This window comes from Trachurus japonicus, chromosome 18 (genome assembly GCF_045865225.1).
Source record: "Trachurus japonicus isolate A0001 chromosome 18, Traja_1.0".
NCBI lineage: Eukaryota > Metazoa > Chordata > Actinopteri > Carangiformes > Carangidae > Trachurus > Trachurus japonicus.
The window spans coordinates 29,657,272-29,681,047 of NC_140924.1; the positions used below are offsets into that span (position 1 = coordinate 29,657,272).

General features: G+C 40.7%; 1 protein-coding gene and 1 non-coding gene across 2 annotated transcripts; both read right to left on the minus strand.

The window, feature by feature from the left end:
• Positions 1-344: 344 nt before the first annotated feature.
• LOC146969594 (sperm-associated antigen 17-like) lies at positions 345-19,874 on the minus strand. The gene is made up of 47 exons (XM_085759439.1): positions 19,625-19,874; positions 18,850-18,990; positions 18,718-18,777; positions 18,417-18,545; positions 18,056-18,221; positions 17,656-17,838; positions 17,292-17,467; positions 16,533-16,679; positions 15,930-16,005; positions 15,713-15,831; positions 15,329-15,529; positions 14,639-14,737; positions 14,323-14,479; positions 13,885-14,097; positions 13,702-13,739; positions 13,498-13,614; positions 12,974-13,128; positions 12,688-12,797; positions 12,526-12,596; positions 11,871-12,113; positions 11,649-11,763; positions 11,204-11,338; positions 11,004-11,114; positions 10,640-10,794; positions 10,394-10,499; positions 9,760-9,911; positions 9,477-9,588; positions 9,170-9,324; positions 8,895-9,015; positions 7,617-8,038; positions 7,249-7,434; positions 7,021-7,157; positions 5,777-5,907; positions 5,334-5,467; positions 5,053-5,241; positions 4,648-4,761; positions 4,348-4,399; positions 3,931-4,024; positions 3,747-3,797; positions 3,225-3,318; positions 3,031-3,142; positions 2,797-2,836; positions 2,574-2,638; positions 1,998-2,134; positions 799-977; positions 600-660; positions 345-503 (listed from the first exon to the last, which is right to left on the minus strand). Exons 1-47 carry the CDS (start codon positions 19,727-19,729, stop codon positions 345-347), a joined length of 6,225 nt encoding a protein of 2,074 aa, XP_085615565.1. The 5' UTR covers positions 19,730-19,874.
• trnag-gcc (transfer RNA glycine (anticodon GCC)) lies at positions 15,163-15,233 on the minus strand. Its single transcript has one exon. It is a non-coding gene; the product is annotated as a tRNA-Gly (tRNA).
• Positions 19,875-23,776: the final 3,902 nt, after the last annotated feature.

The following is a 23,776-nucleotide window of genomic DNA, read 5'->3' on the forward strand; positions in this document are numbered from 1 at the left end:
TGTGGCTGAGTCACTCACTTGTTGAATCAGTGGTCATTTCACAATAACACAAAGAAACACAAAGTTCTTTAGTTTTCCTTCTCTGTGGAAAATTTCATTGTGTGAAGTCTGTCTGTATCTGTAAGTGCTATAACCATATATATATATATATTTTTTTTTTTAATGAGAACAAGGCTGAAATATGAGCCAGACTACATTATGATATGCTGAAATGTGATTTCATAAAACACTGGCACACAGATATTTAGTAAGGACATTACAAGCAGGCTGAACAATAGCTGACTTGCTGTTTGGACAAAAATATAATAAAAAGGTTCCTCCAAAGTAAACATGCCTTGAGGTATTCAAAGGATATTAGCAGTGACAGGCAGGTAGAAGATGTCTGTCTCAGTGTGGATGACAATATCCTGAGAGATGATTTTTTTGGGCTCTGCTTCTCCTGCTTGGGCTGCACACATGGCAAACAGCTGCACCTGCAGTTCAACGTGCAAACCTGCAGCCACCTAGACAGCAGTACAATAGTAGAGCACATGTAGTTTGTTGTCATTACCAATGCAACACCTCAACATTCAAATATTAAGACCCTAATGGGAACTTACAGGCCCTGGGTTGTACATGACCCGGAGGCCTGTAACAGGCGGAGGCTGTTTCACATGGAACCTGGCAGAGAGACGGATCAAAAATATAAAACAAAAAGTCAAAGTTTTCCTTTTGAACTTGAAGGTGACCCAGATATACTGTATGTGATGTCTAGAGTTGCCTGTGTATTTAATTATTTACCCATCCTTCTATCCATACCTGCAGGAGTCAACGCCCACATTCTTCATCACCACAGTAATGGCCGAAGAGGTGCCCTCCTGCACCGTACCAAAGTCCACGCTGGAAGGGAGGAGCTGGAAACCCCTCACTACAACATTTGGATCAGTCAGAGAAATTGTTCGACACTTCCTCCTCACTGGCTCGTCCACTGACAGGAACTGGGAATAAGGGACACAGATAGAGCGATGAGTAAATAGATGGGTGAGAAGTATTTGTGTGACAGTGATTGTGACTAAAAGCACTTGTACAGTACAGTACATGGTACTTCAGGAAACTATTATTTTGACAACTGCATGAATGCAGGATTTCAAGGATGGCGGATGATGGAGGATAGATGGAGGAGGGGGCTAAAGCTTGTTCTACAGCAAGAGGTGGCCTATCACCAGCTCTTGATGTCAGATCAGGACACTTTTAAGAAGAAAATATTATTCAGATACAACACACATTTTACAACTAAATTGAATGTTATTGTACTTTATTTGACATATTTTTCCTCTTAACTGGCAGGGTGCACATATACTGTATAGAATTGGTGACAGTGGTTGTCAGCAATAAGTAAAAGTGTAAAGAAGTCCTTGAATTCCATATTTGTCGCTAAAATCAATTCAATTTTAATTTATTTAAAAGGGACAATGTACAGTTCAAACATAAATGTTGCCATTTGATGCACTGTACCAGATTATACCTTTAAGCTAATTTGCATCTGTAGTCCCTTGGCAGGTCACATTAAAAATACAACACAATAACAGGACAGATAAAACAGTATACAGGGATAATCAGAACAGCCACAACAACATAGCTACACACGTTTGCGTGTACCCCCCCACCACCACCACCCACACACAGAAGGAAGTCCTAAGGACCAAGTTAGTGGTTGCAGAGCTGAGCTTTAACAGATTTTTTAGGTTGGATTTGAAGATACTGAGAGAGCAACTGCTCCTTATGGCAGCAGGTAAGGTATTCCACTGTCACTGGTTTGTGGCTCTTACAGAAAAAGCTGATTGCCCAGTTACAGTGCGGCGAAATCTTTTCAGTTAATGAGTTCTGTTAAATGTGCAATCATTTTAATTTAAAACAAAGGTGATCCATCAAAAAGAATGTGATTTTTGTTGGGGGAGCTTTTACATCTTGCAATATATTTTATTTTTCTGAATGCATGTGTCTAAAGGTTTGATTACCTGTTGATTTGGTACACTACGGGGTTTGGAGCCGAGGATGGAGGTTGGTAGTCTGACTTTTGTCCTCCTGGGCTTCCCAATCACATCCACCTGGACAGACTTATAAGGCCCTGATGAACCCCTCAGACTGCTTTCACCTGGTATAAACATACACAAGAGGTCATTCATTCATCCATATGCAATTTCAATTTCTCTATCCACCTAATATGCATGGCATCCAACCAGAAAATAAAGTGGAAATCAAACAGCGAATCCTACAGTACATTCTTGGGAATCTTGACCATCACCCTCAAACTTAACAGAAAAGTAGGTTTACCAGTATTGTGTGTCTTTTTAACATGCCTTCAAGAAATGGGACAGGTTTAATGTTCTCTCTAGGCTGATGCTGCTTTAAATAGCATCGAGACTTTGCCCTCAAAATGTTCCAGCAACATTCAATGTACTTCCCGATTGATTATCCTGTCCCACAACAGTGTGTTTTGGGATATTCTGAGAATAGTATGACACTTATTTAGTCAGATCTTTAAATGGGGATTAATTTGAACATGAAATAAAATAGAGAGGTGAGCTGCAAACCGGCAGATTGAGGTGTAGGGTTAGTGGGTCTCCTCTCAGGTGTCCTTTTACTTCCTGCTGCATGGCTAAAAGGAAAACACAACAGCAGCAAATGAAAACATAAACCAAACAAGCAATTTAGGGAATAAAAACACAGATTTTGTGTCATTTACTACAATTAAGTGAAACCAAGAACACCGGAAAAGCAAAAAAAAAAAGAAAAAGTTAATGGTTTCATCATTACCTTGCTGACTGTGAGGGTGTTGGGTTTAAAGGTCGTGGGGCTGCAGTGGCACACACAAACACAGTATATAATACACTATGCATGACAGTCAAGCTAATTACAACCAGTGCTTTTCATGCACTTTGCTAGTGGCTTTACATGGAAATGTATGTTTTCAGTTCAGCTGTACAGTTTCCCTTTAAATATTTTTTATCTTAGTAGATCTTAGTAAATACAGACTGTATATCAACTTACTATCCTCTTGTGGGGCATCTTGGAAGAAGGCCTCAGCACTCTCTGACCTGGGGATGGGAGGGAGATGTATGGATCGTCTCCTCATGTCTGCTGTTTGGTGCTCGAGCAGATTCTAAAAAAGCAAGACATGATGCTGTGTACGCTGTGCATTTCAGGAAGTATAGTTAGTATGTTAAAGTGAGCACACACAGTACCTGGTATAAGGAAATATTTTCTGGGTGGAAGTAAGGAACTATGTTGTTTCTTGTCAGAGCCACTCTACAAGCTTTTTCCTCACACAGCTCCAGTCTGAAGAACACATGCATGCAGAGAAAATTACTCCAGAACAAATTCAATGTATTTCAATGCAATGGTGCCAATTTCTCACTTTTGGCCATTATCCTACTATCCTCCTTTAGTGTACTGCACTAAATGTTCTAGATTTTGTCCCACATAATTCCCTTCAAAGGAGAATCACAGCAGTGTCTCCTCTCAGAATTGAAATTGAGGAGCTAAAAGCCAATTTCACACTTGATACACACCAGTGACTGGCATAAGTATGAATCCACAGATGCCCAGGAGATGCTCTCATGACTATATCATATAAAATACTTAGTTCTAAATATTATTATGATTTCAGTGCAAAGTGTCTCAGTGAATGTTCATGTGGAAGAAGTTCTCGAGAATCAATATTTTTTTGGTACTGTGTAACAAGGTAATGATTTATTATTATTTACCTGTATTGTGCAAGTTTTTCAGTCCATTTTGACTCCTTTCCATTAGTGATACTGGATAGGAGAGCAAGTTTAAAATGTATATAAAGACAGTCAAAAACTTAAAAAAATATCTAGAACCATCTTAGTGATGGTTCTAGACAGCTTTATATTATCAATTCATGTGTTGCATTTTAATCTCTCTTACCTGTCACTGTAACTGGCCACAGTGGCTGTTTCCTCTGAAACATCTGACCCAACGTGAGCGCCAACACCTCGGTTGTACAGACTGCCTATGTCCACTGTGAATACACAGGGAGGATAGTAGAAGAAACAAGTCACACACACTTCTCAACTGAAACTACTATGAAAATAACTTAAACAACAACTAACCTTGATTTCAATTTTACAATGATTAAATAACTCATCTTTAACATATATTATTATTATAAATTATGGGATATATGATAATCATTCCATATAATTCGGAATGATAGTGTGAACCCAGTTCAAACTATTGCAACTTTTTAACCATATAGCTGTGACAATAATATGATAATACTGCACAGGTAAAACCACAGAATCTTCACAGAGAACCTAAACACTGCAAGAGGCAGTAACCCACCTGAAGTCCTTTTGTCAAAGGTGTGACCTGCATCCTCTTCTTCTGCGAAAGACTGAAAATACATCATTATGAAACTAAAATTTAAGTCTTCAAATCATTATGTCCAGAAATATCAGTTCCAGTAAAGATAGGTTACAATATTGTAGGTATTTATTTATTGTATATTATATCATGTGTACATTAAGGACAGTAAGATATGTGAATTTGTATGTATTTCTGTATGTGTGTGTGTGTGTGTGTGTGTGTGTGTGTGTGTGTGTGTGTGTGTGTGTGTGTGTGTGTGTGTGTGCGCATGCTGACCAGGACCAGATTTAGCAAATCACTGGAATGGGCACTCTCCTCCTCAGTGCGAGGGTCTTTAACCTTCATCTCCTCTGACCGCTGCTCCCGCTCCATCAAACTCTCTATGTAATCCTACAGTCAACACCACATTACGACATTTGTAGCAAAGTTGTACAAGTACCAAAAGTCCAATTACTTTCAGCTGTCTGGTATCTTCTGTAATTCAATCAGTCTAAACCAAAAGACATTGGTGCATAAGTATCATTCTAAACTAGTTATTTTCAAAATCATACATTATCTAAAGATTTTACCACAAAAAAATCTAAACTTAAAATCAAAACAGTTAATTATTTCAAAGAAAAGCATCACATCACCTCATAGTCATTTTTCAGATAGGTGATTATGGGTTATTTTAAGTTCTACCTTCAGTCGTGTGTCTATAATATTTTTGAGCGGCCTGGTGAAAGGTCGGTACTGGTACAGTTCCCTCATCTCGAGGACCTTAGGGCAGCTCCTGACAGGTTGGTGTGATGCTGCAGAACCACTGAACCTCTCTTTCAGAGTCAGACCTAGTCCCATGTTGGTACCAAATGGAGGACCTGGGGTCTTTTTCTGAAATAGAGGAAAGCAAGAAAGGAAGTAAGTTTCTGTGTCATGATGTGTTGCTTGCCTGTGTGTGCATATACATTCAAGTGTGCCAGTACCTCCACACGAGGAAAGTCATGCCAGCTGCGGTTTCTGAGATTTGGAGGGGTAATGTCAGGGTTCTGTTTCCCTAGGATCCACTGGGACCACACACTTGGGTGACTTGGCTTTAGGATGGTAATACCAAATTCATCTGGAATAGCACAAGCACAAACACATCAACAAACTTAATGCATATTATTTCCTGAAGATAGAATCAGATTTCTCTTTCCCTCTTTCAAGGGATAATGGAATAGACAAAGAACACTCAACTTCTGTCAGTTAATCAACAACTACCTCTCTGATAAAATCTTACATTTTTAACTAAAACATGTACATAACACAATAAAACTGTAGAATGACCTTTGATTTCATTTAATTTGAGATTAAATAAGGTTGAATAAAACCAAACATTTTATCATTTTGTGTGTTTTTTCTTCAATTTCTATGATATTGAGTTCACCTTGTGTGTCTGGCAGTGGTTCCTTCAGCAGAGCTATGGTACGATCTGAGTATGCGTCGTAGAGCAGCTCCTCAACGGTTTGAGAGTTCAGCAGTTCAGTACCTGAGCCATCTTCATGTACCAGAAACAACCTAAAAGACAAGATATATTTTCAAACTTTCTGTAACCTATAAACTTTCTGTTCCTGCTAGGGATGAATAAAGTATTCTCTATTCTATTCTAAAAGTAGTATAATGCTAGTGTTAAAAAACTGCCAGGTCAGCACTATGTTAAAAAGTCAAAAGGTGTTGGAAAACAGTTTATGCAGGACATAAAAAATAGTAAATACCACATATATAAAACAAAAATGGGACAGGGAAAACCAACTGCTGCCTTTCAGAAGATACCTGGATTAAATACTGTGAATTTCAGTGGAGGATATCATGGAGATCTTTCGGCTGGAAGTGTCTCATTAGGTATTTCATTAAACCTGCTCAGCATGGCTACCATACAGGATCTTCAGCTGTTGGAGGTTGTGTTGTTCTCAGGAAGCCAATCACTACCATTTGTTCTGGGCCTGTCCAAAAATAAATATTTTCTGGCGCAAGGTTTATTCAGAACTAATAACTATATTTGGAACTGACATTACATTTAACTGGGACAAACTTCTTTTTGGTCTTGTACACTCAGCTAATTTAAGTGTGAAAAATAAATATTTATTTGGAATATAAGTTTAAGTTTAAGTTTAAGTTTAAGTTTATTTGTCCCCATGGGGAAATTTGTTTTCACAGACTGCACAATGAATACTGAGTCTAGCTGCTAGAAAAGCAATTACAAAGAAATGGCTCAAGCCAGACGTCCCATCTATAGATGAATGGTATGATATTATTTACGATGTGTATGTAATGGAAAGAATCACTTTTTCAATGCGGCTCCAGCAATCCAAATTCAATGACAGCTGGAAGCAATGGAAAATGTACATTTCTCTGAAACGCCCTTCTTTTGTTTAAGTTTCTTTTCTATATCAAGTTGTACTTGATTGGTTAATCACTTTGCTGTAATATTGTGACAGAAAACACCCCATGTTCATGTTGTGTTACTTTATAAAATGCTTTGTAAAAGGAAAAACAATAAATATATATTGTGTTTATAACTATGGTAGCTGATTATTCAGACACTTTTTACTAAGTGAAAAGGCTCAAGTTGTCTGGAAATATCAAGTAAGTTACTGTAAGTGTACTGTACTGTAATGTACAGAAGCCCACCTGGGACAATGTTCCCTGTGTTTTACAAGCCTGGTCACCTCTCTGTCCTCCTCCTCTTCTAGCTCTTCCTCATCATGCTTAAATGTGCTTGGAGCAGGACTGAAGTTCAGCACTGATACCTGCCCATCCTCCATCACCTGCAACACAATTTGTTATTGCTTCCTATGGTTTACCTCTTCATGTAACATCATGACACTGATCCATCCTCTTTTAAAAATGGTAACCAACCTGGAAGTGGTTTCCATCTGGGTCTGTGATGTCACAGGCCACTCTGTCTGTGTGACTGAAGGTGTAGCTTCCCGGGTGATTTGTGGGAGTGCCGCCTATTGGACTCGGAGTTACAGGTAGGTCGGATGAGTACACACACTTTCCGTCACTATGGATCTGAAGAAGCCCCATTTTGGATGGGAACACCTTGGATGCATAGCAGAAACACACAATCAAACAAATGTAAACAGGCAACTGTGCTAATGTTTTGTTCATTTAGGTTGTTTGCTGGTCATATGATTGACAGCAGCTGTTATAAACAAGCTAAAAGCATCAAGTCAAGATTTTCTTTGAAAAATACTTTCACACATTTGGAATAAACCACCCACCTCATAGGCTCCGTGGTTGTTCCCAGTGATGACAGTTCCATCGGCCAAAAAGACGTGAGCTTCATGTCGTTCTGGATACATCACCACTGTGGCACAGCCCTCCTTCTCCACCAACACCACCTGCTCTTTGGTTGACGAGCTCTCTTTATCACTTTCACATGCACTCACCGTACCATTCTCAGCCGCAAACACACTCTCCTCCACATTCTTATCCAATGTATTGTCAGCACACTCATCGCACACACGCTTGAACTCATTTGACTTTGTACAAGCATCCTCTCTCTCAGGTGCTTCTCCTCGATCGTCCCTGCAACTCTCTTCTCCAATGATGCTGTCTGCGCAGCGTGTAACACACACACATTCAATGTAGCCACATACACATCCAGCAGTAGCGTTAAGAGTCACACGCTCATGCTGCTCCCCTGAAAAACAAAGGGGCTCAGGTCAAAAAGGTTTGATTTTAAAGAAACTTACAGAAATCCTTTTGACAATCACTAAAAAATGTATTGCAATAAAGTGTAAATCAGACACCCCCCTTCCAATTAAAATGTGGCTTTGTGAAATCAATAGATGTAATGATGCTACTCTTTGTCTCTCTCTGTACCTTTGATTATTGCATAATGTATTTTATTTATTAATTCATTACTTTAGGCGCGTTTCCACTGCAGGAACTTCGGGGTAATTTTACGGGGCCAGCCCCGTTGGTGCGTGTCTCCATTGCAGGAACCTCCCCCACAGGGCCGTACAGGAACCTTTACGGGGCCAAACGCAGTCCCTGCCTGGGGGTAGGTACTCGGATCGGCCCTGAAAATGTCCCGGTGGGGCTCGAGATTTACTCTGTGCTGATTGGTCAGACTCAAAGCAGGATGTGACGCTAAGAGAAAGCCCCAAAATAAGATGCATTTTTACAACCCAACGTTACTAAAAAAACTTTTTTTAAGAAAGGGTCTATACTGACAACAAACAACAACAAGAGCAGTAAAAAAACAAAAAACAATCGCAACTGTTGCACGTCGCCATAAGAGCCCGGTGGGTCCTGTCTGCAGTGGAGACACGGCCACTGAGAGGGCCGAGTGAGAGGACGGTTCCTGTAGAAGTTCCTACCCCCTCCTTTTACCAGGAACTCCTGCAGTGGAAACACGGCTTTTTATTATTTATTCATTTATTTCATTTTTACTTTGCCACCTCGTGGATATTGAATTTTTCCTTGATTTGATCCTGTCTTATCAGTTTTTAACTGTAATTTTGTTACAGCATACTGCTGCTGCTGCTGCTTACCTGTGCTTGGTGGTCTATTTTGGTATAGACTGGTAATCCTGGTTCCATCTGCATGTTCCACAGTCAGAGATCCATCTGGGTTCTGGACAGAAACCACCAGGTCCTCCCGGCTCATCATCACCTGCCACAACACAACACATGCCAAGTTAAAAGTAAAGAAGTTTTCACAATAGGACCTGTGTCTTTTTTAAATACAAACTTTGTTTATTTTCAGTCTTTAACAACAACATTTCATCAACAAATTAAAACTGGTAAACTTAACACTGCATTCTTACCTGGTGGGTGAATGGGTCTGTCGCCTTTAAGGCCAGAAGAGGGGGGGTGGGTATGTGTTTGTGTGTGGTTCCCACTGTACAGATGCGTCCCCCAGAGGGAGTTGTAGTTACCCAGCACCCTCTCTGGGTATCAATCTCCTCCTCTGCACTCTGTTCTGTAGAGACACACATAAAAGGATACAAAGACCTAGTGGCACTGTGCTTCATGTGAAAGTGATACTTAATTATCCTCACAGCTGGGGGCGGCATCAAACAGCATTCAATGGTGGACAGCACTGTTTTCAATTTGATAGCACTGCAGTCTGACCTTTCTTGTCGTCCTCGTCGGGGGGAGCGTTTCCCTCCTTAACCTCAGAGTCAGGCACCCACACTGGGCCACTATCCTGGCTGAAACTGACAGAGCCATCAGCAAACAGCACCTACAGAACATTAATGAAAGAAGTGATTTGTGTGTTGGGGAATTCTGCCATTACCATGTTATGCAGGGATTCTTCATCTGACAACTCTGCTTATACCATACATACCATACTAACATTTGTTAGTATTTGTGCCTTCATATGAGTATGTTTGTGCATGTACAGTATGTGTACCTCTGTGGACCCATCTCTCATGTAACGGATCACAGTTCCCCGGCTGGTGACGATGCGGGACAGCTCTTTGGAGAGGGAAGGGTCCTGAAGCTGCCTCAGCTCTCCTCTGTCACAGAGAGGGAAGCTCTGTCTCACCAGGATACCCTGCTCCCCTGGGAACATGTCCAAACACACAAATGATGTGGTAAATACTTGAAAATGAATGTATAGTCTAAGGCAATATAATAATTCTGGAGTATCAGGCTGAAATATCAGAGAGGACACATTCATTCAACAGGAATGTCTTCATATTTCCAACTAGAGTCATTTGTAGATCTCAAAGTAGCAAAATCCTTTTTACTGCCAATTTGTATGAGCAGACAAATTTAGGCATGAGAAATATTGAGATTATAGCAGAATAATCCTCTTAACATTTATCACATCATTTTCATGGGCTCACAAAATTCTGTAAAAATGTCGAAAATGTAGAGACGAGTGTGATGTAACAGTGTAGACAGAGTTATGTTATTGAGTTCTGTGATATTCCTGAGACCCAGTTTAATGACTCTTTCAGTTGAATGATGCATGGACACATACACAAATCTATGTACGTGTGTCTATATACTCTACATTGCCAAGTAAGTGTACCACTGACCTTGATCCTCTCTCAAAAACTGCAGCAATAGGCCGTTCGGAACAGACAGGTTCAGACTGCTGAAAGGATTTGATGGCAATGCTGTTTGGCCTTCACACACCTTAGACTACAAACAAAATATGATGGTTTATTCAATTTTATACTGTAGTATGGTAATATTACTGTACTCGGTATGTTAATGTGTGTGTATGTGAGAGTAAATTAGATGGGCGCAAATGTTGCACCGATGGAACGCTCGTCTTTTACCTGGGACTCTTGAGGATGGTTCTGGCTGGATGGAGTGTGTGTTGTAGAGGGAAATGAATCTGTGTCTGCTCCCTTAGCGTGCTGTGTGGATGAGGAGCGAGAGATCTGGAGGGTGGAGGCCTCGGTGAGACCCCCTTCAGGTCCCTGGGGACTCACTATAACATCATCAAACAGAATCACTGTTAAATTAACAATCTTATTATATATCAATGCTGCACTGTGAAGTAGATTCAACCTTGTTCACTCCACAGATAGGTAAAGTAATTTCTTGGAACACTGATATTAAAATATTAGCATCAATTACGGAATTTTAAAAAAAGTAATTATAATCCATTCAAACATATATGTTTTTATATGTATATACCTGTATATTCTCCTGAAGGACCATAGAAACTGTATGAGAGGTGAATTCCATTGTTTAGAACTGCTGACAGGGAGCCCTGCTTCACTCTTTTTATCTCCACAGGCTCTGACACTGGAAAGGATACACACATGCAAAGGCATTAAGCTCCTAAAATTGCAAACCACAAACATTAATGTCTGTGTTACGTCCCACATCTTTACCTTGATCTTCCTTTTTGTCACTGGGTTCTTTGCTGTTAGGCTGAGAGGGGGGGTTTGCATGGTCAATAACTTGGTTTATGTGTGTGTAGAACTGATGCCCATCCTTCTTCACAGCAATTTTCATTAGGTTGGAACCTGGATTGAAAACAGCACAGAAGGTATGTGTGTCTGTGTGAAAAATCACCAACAACACCTGTTGACACCACTAGGTGTCAGTAAGGACAAAACGTCCACATTAATTTCCACTCTTAAGTACAACCACGTGGCTGCAGAAGGGAGAGAAACAATGGATGAGTAATCTAGTTATACACAACAAAGTGCAGGGAACTCATACCAACTTTCATTATATGTTTCATCATGATCGGACAATAACTTGATTTTGTTTCCTAGTAAGCATGTTTTCAAATTCAGATCTTTCTCTACAACCCCAACTTTGTCTCTGTACCTCCAACATAGCTGATATTCTCCACGGTGATGTGTCCTCCGTCTGTGGGGAAAAGATACTGAAGATGCCCTGACAAGTGGATCAACCTCCCATCCATGTTGTACCCTGTGAAACTCTGCACATCAAACATAAAGTGTCATACACACATATCATCATCTACTTTCTATATGCTGCTGGTTATTTTCTGATGAAAACATTATGATTTCCTGTGTGTTCCCTCACATTGACGTCCTCTGTCTGATGCAGGTCTTTGTTTTCCTCCAAAGTCGGTATTGAGTCTCCGGGAGTCTTGGCTGAGTTGCCTCCTGTCTCTGCTCTGCTCTTCTTCCCTCCAGAGGTTTTACTTTCCTTGCCATCTGTTGGTTTCTCTTCCTTTTGCTGTTTGCCTTTTGGTGCATTCTCTTTCTTTGATTTCTTGGACACCTCCTCTTCTGCCTTTAGCTGCTCCTGCTCCAACTTCCAGGCCTGTAACATGGTCAAAGTAATATAATCTGTAGTGTAAAGTACTGATTAAGCTTGGGAGACTTGGGGACAGATCAGTCTGGCCTTGTTCTATTTTTAGTAGATAATAAATAATCCAAACATGTATTTAGAGAGAAAGTAAGGACTCTTGAGATAGTCTGCATAAATTAGACTCATGTAATGTCTGATTTGAATTGGGTCACTGGGAGCATTCATCAAAGTTTAGTCTTTTTATATTTTAAGTGGTCAGCGATTACTTAAAATACAAAGATTATTTACTAGGAGTCTGAAATGTGTGTTCACATGGCTGTGAACTAAATTATTACTTACTCCTATCATTTTATAAGTGGTTTGGTCCTAAAAACACAATCACAGCTTCCTCATGAAGAATGTTCATGCATTAGTTGGTACTAACTTTAAGAGAGTCTTTTCTGATGACTGGCTCCAAAGTGTCCCCCTCTGATGCAGAATCTGCAGCATTTTCATCTAGATAGGAAAGAAAACAAACAATGTACTGTATTTGTATGGTGCTCAGTACAGTTTCATTGCCAGAGCCTTGTATTGTAAACTACAGTACCGTTAGGAGACTTATTGCGACTGAGCTTTCTGAGTTGCATTGCCTCTCTCTTTAATTCCTCCTCTCTTGTCCAATCCACAATGGTATCTGCAACATGCTCCAGATACTTCCTAACAAAACAAGTAAAAGTCAATGTAACACTCCATGTATGCATTCTTTCACTCGCTATTAGGGCAACTGATAAAAAAGACTCTGTTTATTGTTCTGCAGTCTCACAAAAACAAACCCAGTACTATTGATGTCCAGTGGGACCAAAACCCATGACAATGGGAACTTGCATTCTGACCTGAACTTGACATCAGTGTGAAGGGCTACGTCCCAGGACTCCTTGCTCTGGCGATTGGAACTCCTGGGATTGTGGCAAAAAATATAAAGGATGTTGTTATGGCTTCCTCTGAAAGTGTCCAAGCAGCAGTATTCTTCTGAGGCGGACTGGAGTACCTATGCATAAAACATGACAGAACATGTATTAAATCAATTACAAATAAAACCGAATTAGGACGTTTTAATCTAACTTTGAAAACAAAGTTTCAAAACCAATGTGTTTTTTCCTTAATTCATTAAATGAACAACATGCTGCTGCTGCGTCCAACCTCAAGTCTCTATTGTTACATTAAAAGCCCATCCAGCAGTGTTTAAACTGAAGTTAAGTGTCGTATATCTAATCTGATGCATTTGATTTTAAGATTTAAGGGTTAGGGATTTTGACACAATTATCCCATTTACAACATAAATAGAGTAGGTAACACACACATGGTGGGTAGAACAACTGTGTTTTCATGCTGACAAAGACAAGGGAGGGAAGCTGACCTGTGGGAAGACAGAAGCGTTGTGGTGTTCAGCATAATGCCAGTCATACAGAGATCTCAGCCTACACTTCTGAATGTCAGCTAGGGCCAGATGTGTCTGCACTCTCCCACTGAAGTGCTGGGGGAAAATGACATGCAGTATTACTCGGAGGCAAGTCAGAACAAACCCACTGTTAAAAATGTAATAACAAGATGTAAACAATACCTCTGTGTTCCCAGGGTCCTCAGTGAGGAATGTTGGACCTACAGTAGAAATTGATAGTGCAGCAATAAAGTTGAATAGTGGGACAAAGATGCTACAGTAACCAGATTCTTATCTCAGTTGTACCATTAAATGTACCTTATGCTCATCACAAGTACATAGATTCACCACTAAAAGCTAACAGACCTTTATTGCGCAAGTTATGAAGCTGCTGTTTGGCAAAGGATAGTGGGTCATCCCAGGCAATCACTGTGTGTGTCTGCTGCTGTGCTGCTTCAGGTGTCCCCCGTGGTCCTGCAGCGTTTAATAATACTCCGTTTTGGTCTGGCCTGGTCAGTGGCATTGTCTCAAACACACTCTGATGAAACAGACGCTCCACCTCAGGCCATGACACCACACCTGTAGGATAATATAATATTATATCCTCATTTGCATGGTGTCTGTCAAATCAAGAGCTTTTCACATGAAAACCAGGTCTGACATCTTCATGTACATGTTCATCCATAATTAGTTGGATTATTCTAGTCAAAAAACATTATAAAATTGTATCTAATTATCACACAACTCAGATACAGATCAGTTTCCAACAGCAGTATGAGGTGGGTGCATCTCACAGTGTCTGACCTTGACCATCTGTGCAGTAGTGTTGCAGCTGTTGTTTAAGTGCCATCCAGCAGGGGTTGCTCTTTCTCGGCTGAGCTACAGAACGGATCAGCTTCGACACTGGAGACTGCTTCATCATGGACAGCTCCACGTCTGCAGGATTAAAACCCTGAACAGCCTGAAAGTTAAATAATACACACACAAACACACAGCATATACACACTTTCTTTGTATAAAGATAAAAACTTGGGCGGAAAAAGGATTACATTGACTATACAGTTTATTCCTTTGTCATTCCATTTCACACCATTGTCAACAAAAACAAAAATCCACTCACACTGATGTCCCTCAGCCGCAGAGCCCTTTCATCATGGTGTCTTATGACTAAAGGATGCTCTGACCTTTTCTCCTCTGCTCCAAACATTTCTACGAGCCTCTAACATGGATGACAAGAGAATAAAATCGAATAGAATAAAATGTGCATCTGAAAAATGTACAATTTCAGGGGGTATCCTTAATGAGTTGAATGTTTTCCTCACACACCATAAGATAAAACTGTGTGTCGTGTTTTGACATGTGTTTTTGTGGTGGGTAATGAGAAAAAACACAAAAACTGCAAATGAAAGAGACATTCTCTTCACGAGCTTCCTGTCTGCTTCCCCCTCCCTCAGCTACACACTCACATGTCAGCCTCCCTTCTATGGGTGTGCTGCGACACCGACTCCACTCACATGGTGGAGTAACCGGTGGGGGTTAGCTCTCTCTCTCTCTTTCTAGCCCTCAAACTTGCGCTAAGCCCTTCCCACTGAAATACGAGCCCCCTCTTTCTTCTCAGTGTCCTCCCCCCCTAAAACGTTGTGCTGCATTGGCCGGGAATCGAACCCGGGCCTCCCGCGTGGCAGGCGAGAATTCTACCACTGAACCACCAATGCTTGCATATGTATCATAGTGAGATGTGAATTTTTGTAATTTTCGGAAAAACCACTGTCTTGTGACAGCCAACATACAGAGTGTGTAGTTGCTCTACCTTCTTGTCTTCCTCATTCTGCACTACAGTCAGCAAGTTGTTTAATATGTGGCTTCTCTCCTCTTTTCTGTGCACCGGCGGCAGGAAGCTCTGCAGCATGTAGCTGACCAGCTGACAGTCTAACCAGGGACCATCACCGGCTGTGGGCTTCTCATCTGCATGGGGCTGTTCAGACACAGATTCCTCTGTGGAAATAACCACCTGGAGACAAAAATACAAAGATAGAGCACAGACAGTTTCAGGACAGTAACAGGCTGCAACAGAGGAGAGGATAAGAGCACTGACCTCTCGTGCAATTTAGAGTCGTCTAAATCTTGCTCTGGCCACACACTTCATTCACTCTGAGACAGAGACAGACACATACACACACATGCAAAAACAGACCTGCTCCAGCATACAGTGCAAGATAAGGGGCACTGAGCAAGCTTCAGGTGGAATCAGGTCCAGTAGGTTTCTATAGTAGCGCATGTCTACATCTGTAGAGAGAGGAGGCGAATCTGTCTCTGTCCACAAAGAAGAGGGGATAAAAAAGAAACAAGGTTAGATTGTTTGTCCTACTCTGAGTTTTTTATTCAAACACACAATCACAAACAGGTTTTACCATGGTCGGGTGGGGTCTCCCCCCGCACTGACTTCTTCTTGGAGTGTGGAGTCGCAGGGGGAGGGGTCACCACAACCTGGCAAGAAGGATACATAAGAAGACACAGAGTAAACAGTTCTGATTTACACACAACACAATTTATATCCAGCCAACAGGTCTCACCATATACTGGATATAGTTATGTATTCAATAAAATTCAATATTTCATCAAACAATCACTTTAATGGTCATGGTAGACAAAGTAGCTATGTCCACATGTATTCAGCTGGTGCTATTGCAGTCAACTGGGTGATATGATAAGAAGCCCAGAGACAGTTTGTGAAAACAGCTGTATTTCAGTACTGCTTTCACACCTGCATATCTCCCTGTCCCATGTGTAGCAGAGTGGCGCAGCGGAAGCGTGCTGGGCCCATAACCCAGAGGTCGATGGATCGAAACCATCCTCTGCTAAATTTAGCTTTTCATTCAGAATCCAAATATAACTGAGTTGAACACTGTTGCTTAAACAAAACAGGATATTTGAACATATCAACTTACTGTAGTACTTAACAGGAAGTTATCATTTAATAGTCTTGTCTGTCATGTATGCATGTGTGTGGTTACCTCTGTGGACTGAGAATCCACCCGAACAACAGTGGGTACACGGATGATTTTGATGTGGTCTAAGTAGTGTTGGTGCTGCCTGCGCCAATCCATACAGTCATAAATGAGACTGGAGACTCCCTCAAAGATTTGGCTTCCCAACTGCAGCTGGACACACAGTAAAACCACACACAGAGGTCAGAGGGGTAGCAACCATAATGTGACAGAATGAAAGCTTAAAGGCATAGTTCAGTTTTTTTGAAGAGGGGTTATATGAGGTACAAATGGCCATTAAGTATAATATCTGCAGTAGAAAGGTCTCTGCTCTCCCCCACTGAGAAACACCGGTGCATTGCACCGCACCGAGACACAGGCAGTACATTGTTGTGAATGAGGGACAGTTAATCAGTGTATTTTCACCGCCTACGTCCCAAAGTAATACACCAGTTCAGGAGTATGATAAAAAGTAAAAATTTACAATGCAAAAGTTTGTTTATCTGGAACTAACCAACTTTCTCAGTACTCCTCCACACAGGTTAGGCTCTGCAACGCACTGTATCACTCCACCTATCAGCTGTTTGGATCAGTGGTGCAGCGCGCCGTTGTTTCTCAGTGAGGGGGAGCAGAGACTTCATGGCCATTTCTACCTCATACAACCCCACTTCAAAAAATCTGAACAATCACTTTAAGAGCTTCAGATTAAGGGAATAGCAAACGGAAAGACAAAATATACCAACTGCAGAAAAAAAAGAAAACAAATGTCTGAGACAAATATCTCACCACAGCCTCAGGATCCTGTGGACGGACAGAAGGTAAGAGATCGGGGACAGTGTAGCTGAGCTGAGCCACATTGTGGAGCTTGGACTCCTGTGGCATGTTGTCCAAAGCTGGGCTCAGAGTCGACCAGAACAGATCCAACCTCCTGGCCTGTGCAGCTTGCATCGGACTGGCTGAGCCTGTGATTTGATCTGATTTATACCCCAAATATTACACAATGCCACCTGAACCAATAATACATATGAAAAGTATGAGATTTTTACTGTAAAGATAAACTGATAAATCAGTTATGAAAAAAAGTTAATGTGCACTAGGCCTTAAAGTTAAAAGGATGCAAAAAAAAAGACAAATGGTGAAGGTAAATTACCATCCAAAGCTGGAGATGTTCTTTGGCTCAGCTTATTTCCCTCACCAGTTTGTCTGTGCTCTGAACACAATTTGATGACATTAGGTACATGTACACCTATGGCATCCAGGGCCACAATCAGATGAGGCTGGTAGAAGCCCGAAATCAGGATGTAGTGTTGAGGACCTTCGTCTGGCTCATCATCTGTGCCCACACACAAAGAAACACAGAAGGATATTGCAGGTATATCAATCAGTGTCTACATACACACATGCACATTATGATTCCATACACATACTGTAGAAGCAAGTAATATCCAAAGACCTTTTGTATATATTTTCTCATAACATAACAAAACACTACTATAATTATTATGTAGTTAACAGTGGCTCTATGTTTTATCAGCACAGTTGGTTTTTACCAATGAAGTTCGGTGGGTCAACATCATCCCTGCGTTTGAGTTTGGTCTTTTCCTTGGAAAATCCCTCTGGAGAGGGCGGACTCTTTCCCTTTTTGTCAGAAGCCTTGTCCTTGCCTTTGTCCTTGCCTGCTGGGACGGGACCAGCTTTTGCCTTCTCTTCCTCAGCCTAAAACAAAAGTGGACAAAAATAACAGAGGACTCCACAGAAACATAAAATCAACTCTTTCACACAAATATTACATCATAACCTGGATTTTACTGAGTCACAGTGTTTTGGCAACAAACTCATCCACGCAAGTTGAAGACTGTTACTAAATTATTAAATTATCAACACACAGAATCATACATAAGAACCACTCACTTTCTCATCCTCCCTCCTCTGCTGATCACTGGCTTTGACTTGAAGCAACTGAAATTTCAGTATTTTTGCCATCAGGTCACATGGGATCTCCTCTCCTGCATCCAGCAGCACCTTAGCAGGCTCCATAACCTAGATACAAAAAATATGAATCACAACCACAAAAGAGCAATGATTATGCCACTACAGAAATGCAAACATGCATACATTCAGTACGCCCACAATGTCTTTTCAAACACTAGCTCATATCATATTAAAAACTAAAGAGATTAATTCCTACTCCTCTCTGACATCTCAATCCTACCTCATAGAAAGCGGGGAGATCATCAGGCTTTTTTGCTTTGGGATTCCCCAGGTCATGGATCTGTGGTATAAGAGAAGATGTTAATCAGTTATTCATGTTATTAGCCTACCTTTGAAAGTAAATGTAAAATACCTTTGTAAGGGTGCTGTCCCAGGTCAGCAAACTGAAAAGTTTGCGTTGTGGTTGTTGCACGGCCAAAGCCAGAGCCTGAATCAGCTCCTCATCCTCTTTACTTCTCTCAACCACTAAAGACACACAGGCCTGCCATGAGTCCTGGAGATGACACGACAACATGATTAACACGAGTAATACACGCACATCATCACCCAACGCAGCGCCAACAGGTTACATGGTTTTACTTCTATTTCCCTGACAGTTGACCGACAGGTGGATTACACGCTGACAAAACGCTCGGGTCCTCGTAAACCACACGGCTAATGATAGAAAAAAATACTAAGTACTCATTACTAATTACATTACTCACAGAAACACTGTCATAATACTGCAGCGTCCAGGGCTACTAGAAAAAGTTTTGCTGCAGAGAAGCGCTCGAAAAGAACATCGAGAACCGACATATCCGGTTTGACATCTCACCTTCAAAATAAAAGCCCAAACTTAAACGTTGCTGGTTTTACGCTGTAGTTACCTACCGGTGTGGTAAAATCCACAGATCTTTTTAGTATTATTCAAGTTGCACTAAACAGTTTGGAAAATAGCATCATCCAAATGTCTGAAATCCAACCAAAAACCCACGTAACACTGTGGCTAGCAAAACCACCAACGTAACGTTACAGTGTTGCTACTTGCTATAACTATAAGAACTTTACAAAATTCTATTAGCCTCACTCTGTGATAATATATAATTTTTTGAACACAAAAATGAAGTTAAACGGAAGTAATAGCAAACCTCCTCAAACTGCTCTTTGCTGAGACCAGCCTCCCAGTTCTTGTTGGTAGCTGCGGCTCCAGCAGCAGGCTTAGCTGAGCCCTTTTTGGCGGCTTTAGGTGGCATTTCTACTCAACAACCTTTACCAATTATAAGAACACATCCCATTTAAAACAGACTCAGCTATTGTTATCAATGAAAAATATATATACCAATAGTTAAAGACTCAAAATGAATCCTAACTGCCTGCCAGCGTCGCCTGGAGTTTGCGTTGCCCCTGGCAACTGCAAGAACACAAGTGACTCTTCCTGTGAAATTTCAAAATAAAAGCAGAACAGAGCGCACATTTAGCTTTCTATGTGTTTGACAAAACCAAAGAGAAAGAGCAGGGAGCAGTTATCTGCTTTAAAACTATCTGTTAAAAAAATATTAAATGAGTGGCTGATTAATACTCTTAGTTTTGATAGCAATCACTTTTTATAAGCAGCTTTCATTCAAATGTTGTTGTCATTCCTTTTCTCCACCAGATGGCAGTAGGATGTCCTGGGCTGTGCGACTCCAAACATCTTAGTCATTAATTCCTCATCTTTAGTGTTCCAAAAGTGATTGAGACAGTTTTGCACACTGTTGCACTATTAAATAAATTGTATATTTTCTGTCAACACAATGTGGCCACTCCACAAGGAAGTAATCCAAAAGCTGGGATAGAAGAGGAATAAAGCAAAGCGTCCAGCATACACACATACTCAGAGACTTTACAAATGTAATGGCAGCAGTTATGAGCAATAACTCCTCTTGGTTATGTCACTGAATAAGGCCACATAACTGTAACTGAGATTATGAAAGACTTGACTACTGTCCCAACTGCCATGACACAGAGCATCCCAGGAACAGATATCTGGACACAGTTTTGGTGTTGTGCCCTCTGTTTAATGACTGGTGGAAGTGGAACCATTTTCCATCAGGTGAGCCAAGTACAAAGAAAGGGGTTACATTATTACCAGTAGGCTACAAATAAGAAGAGTCTCATTCTTATTTAATACATCACATAGAACTAGGGTAGAATAGAGATGTATTTTTAGCCCAGGTTATATTTAAAGAAAAAGTGTTAATCAGGTGAATGCTGAAGTGGAATGCATAATAAAGATGCTGTATCAGATTAATGATAATGAAGAGAGAAAGGGCTCACAGCCAGCCACTCCACCATTCTGAGACATTCTTAGGACAACAACAGTCACTACTACTGATCATGTGTTATCTTTTTCCATTAGACGTGCAATTACATATTTTTCTTTAATTATAATACACCATTATCATTAACTGTTTCAAGTATAATAATAGAATAAGCCAAGAAAGCAAAGTCCTTTTTTGTTAACATAATACAGCAATGCCTTTTCTTTTTGTTCCTTGTTTATATTCAATGTTTACACTGAAAAACAAGGTTTAAAAAAAAAACAAAGACCTCCACAGGATTGATATATTTTGTTAGTTGTTTTCATGTTTGAATTTTATAACATTATACACCAAAGCATTACATGTATTACATAATGTGTTTTTGTGCAATCCAGCCAGAATTTCAAGACAAATGGATGAGAGCAGAGATTGGCACTGACTACAGAGGTCAAACTGCTGCTTTTTGTCACGTTTTCCTGGAGGGTTAGTCTGGACGTATAGACCTACATCCCCTATACAACACATTCCTTTCCCAAAATAGAAACTTATTTGGTCTGTGCAGGTATGTGAAATCTCAACAAAGTAAATTTTATGTTAGGGTAAGAAAAATGAATTAAAACATTGTACTAGTCATTACAGTATGCACACTGGACCACAGTAACAAAGGAATGATTATTGTTCTACTTATCAGTGCTTATATAACGAATCTCATGCAACACATCTCCATCGAGATCATGGTTTGTTACTGATATCAGGTCAACACCATCATAGCAGTATTTTTAATGCAAGGGGACCATTGTCATGAAGGTGATTTCACCCGGACAATGACCTGCTTCCACCATAAAAGGTCAAAAGAGAGACAACACCCACTTGTCAGATGCCAGAGAAATCTTTGCTTGATGCCAGCATTAGTTATGGAGGAGTTGTCAGGTCCAAACCTTCCAGGACAGTGTCTACCAAGGTCACACACCCACCAGACAAACACTGTAGTCACACTGAAATAACACTTCATCCACACTGCTGCAAATAGCATAGCAACATCTCAAAATATCCATATTTTTTTTTAGAATTACACTGCCTTTAAAAATGTGCATCATGTGCCTGTTAGGGCTATTTCGTTTCATTCAGAGGCAGTTGTGGTTTATTCCATCTTCATCCACTTGCTTCACATGCCTGCCTGAGCTAATGTAATCTGATCAGAGCAAGAGGTTCTTAACATTACATGTAAAACCAAAACTGGAAGTCAAAACATACTAAAGTGGGAAAGAACGCAAGACACTGTGTTCTTGCCAAGGCAATACCTGCACTTTCCATTCTGTTACGCTCTGTACCTTGAGGTATCTGTGACCACATGCAGCAAACAGTTTACAAATGACTTAACACTGTATTTAGATGATGGGATGGTCTTTTAACTACCAAGCTGTTCAGCAGCTCATCATTTAAAGCGACATACGGACATACGGATGCGAGAGAAGATTATGCAACAATCGCAACAGTTTTTGATTACTGCTCACTGCAGGCCTCTGCCTTTCTCTGTATTGCAGTTGCATCACACAGGTGGATCTGTTTTTCTAGTTGTGCATGGCTAGGAGGATGTGCTAACAGGATGTACATTACATTCCCCATACATTTGTTGCCTGATGACCTATATAGTGTCAGTAAGGGAAAGTACTAAGCTGAGTGCTAATTACACACAAGACTTAGAGCTGATGCCATATGAGGCTGCATTTAGGCACTGCAGTGCTGTAAGCCCTGCTAACATGCTCAACGCAATGCTAAAATGATGATAAATAATACAGATTTATTAACCATGTTCATAGCGTATGATCACATTCCAAAAAGATATCTAAACTTTTATCTGACGTAGTATCCTAAAACTAGTCTGTGCTCTGTGTTGTTGGATGAATGATAACTTCAGTCATTTACTGTGTTTTGTCAGATTGCGTTCAGTGCTCAGGTGTTAAAGCGGCGCTGCTTGGCAAGGCTAAGTGGATTTACATGTTGCCAGCTCCAATGGCAGCAAGAGGCCAGCGTATGAAAGATTTGAATTTCAATACGCTGAAGCCATGTGATGCAACGTCAGTAAAGAGCAAACAGCAAGCTCATGTTTACCAACCCAACCATTTAATGAGTCCCACTTTCACTGGATGGAAATCTCCTTCTCTGGTGTTGCAGAGACAGTGTTTTGATTCGATATGGGGGGTGTGGGGGCTCACAATCAACAAACATACCTGCCAGAATGTAAACTTAGGTCACACTGGCTCAGTCTGTGGTATTTGAAATAAACACTGTCTACCCAGGTAATCATTTGGCTCCTTTTTTTGCTCCTGGTGTGAAGTGATCACAACAGTCTCACTGGACAGCTGCTGGCAAAGTAACAGAATGTCAGATAGCAGTCCCTGCTTTCAACTTGGTACCAAAACAAGGATCTATTTCACTATGTGTTATGCAAGAGATAGACTAGATATTTACATGCACCGGTTGGAAATTTCTTGTAAATTAACATCAAGAGAATGTGATAATGCAGAGATAAAATATTACATATATACAATTAGTGTTGTTTATGTAGATTTGACACAAGAACTCGGGAGAGATAAACAAATCTAGATAACTAAATAAACCCAGTCCCAGTGTGAGATGCATACACAGGCCAAGTTCGTCAGATTTCCCTTTTCCCAGAAAGAGGTTGTTCTGCAGGTCAGAAGAAAACATGAATTCAAGGCCAGCTCATCTCTTGGGAACAAACAGGCTTATCTAGTGACTCGGACGCCCCGTGGAGAAGGCGAGGCAACTCAAGAGCTGGTAAACATCTGTCAGCTGTCGAGGCCACAGTATGTGCTGTTTAGATCCGTCTGATCAATGTGATTGACTCTGCAGGTGTGGCCCTTTCCACAACATGGCACTGTCACTGAGACCGTTGCATGGTTCCCTAGGTCATGTTGACACTGAGGATCTCAAATACCACCCATAGATTCATGGGCTTCCATGAATGAGTTGCCA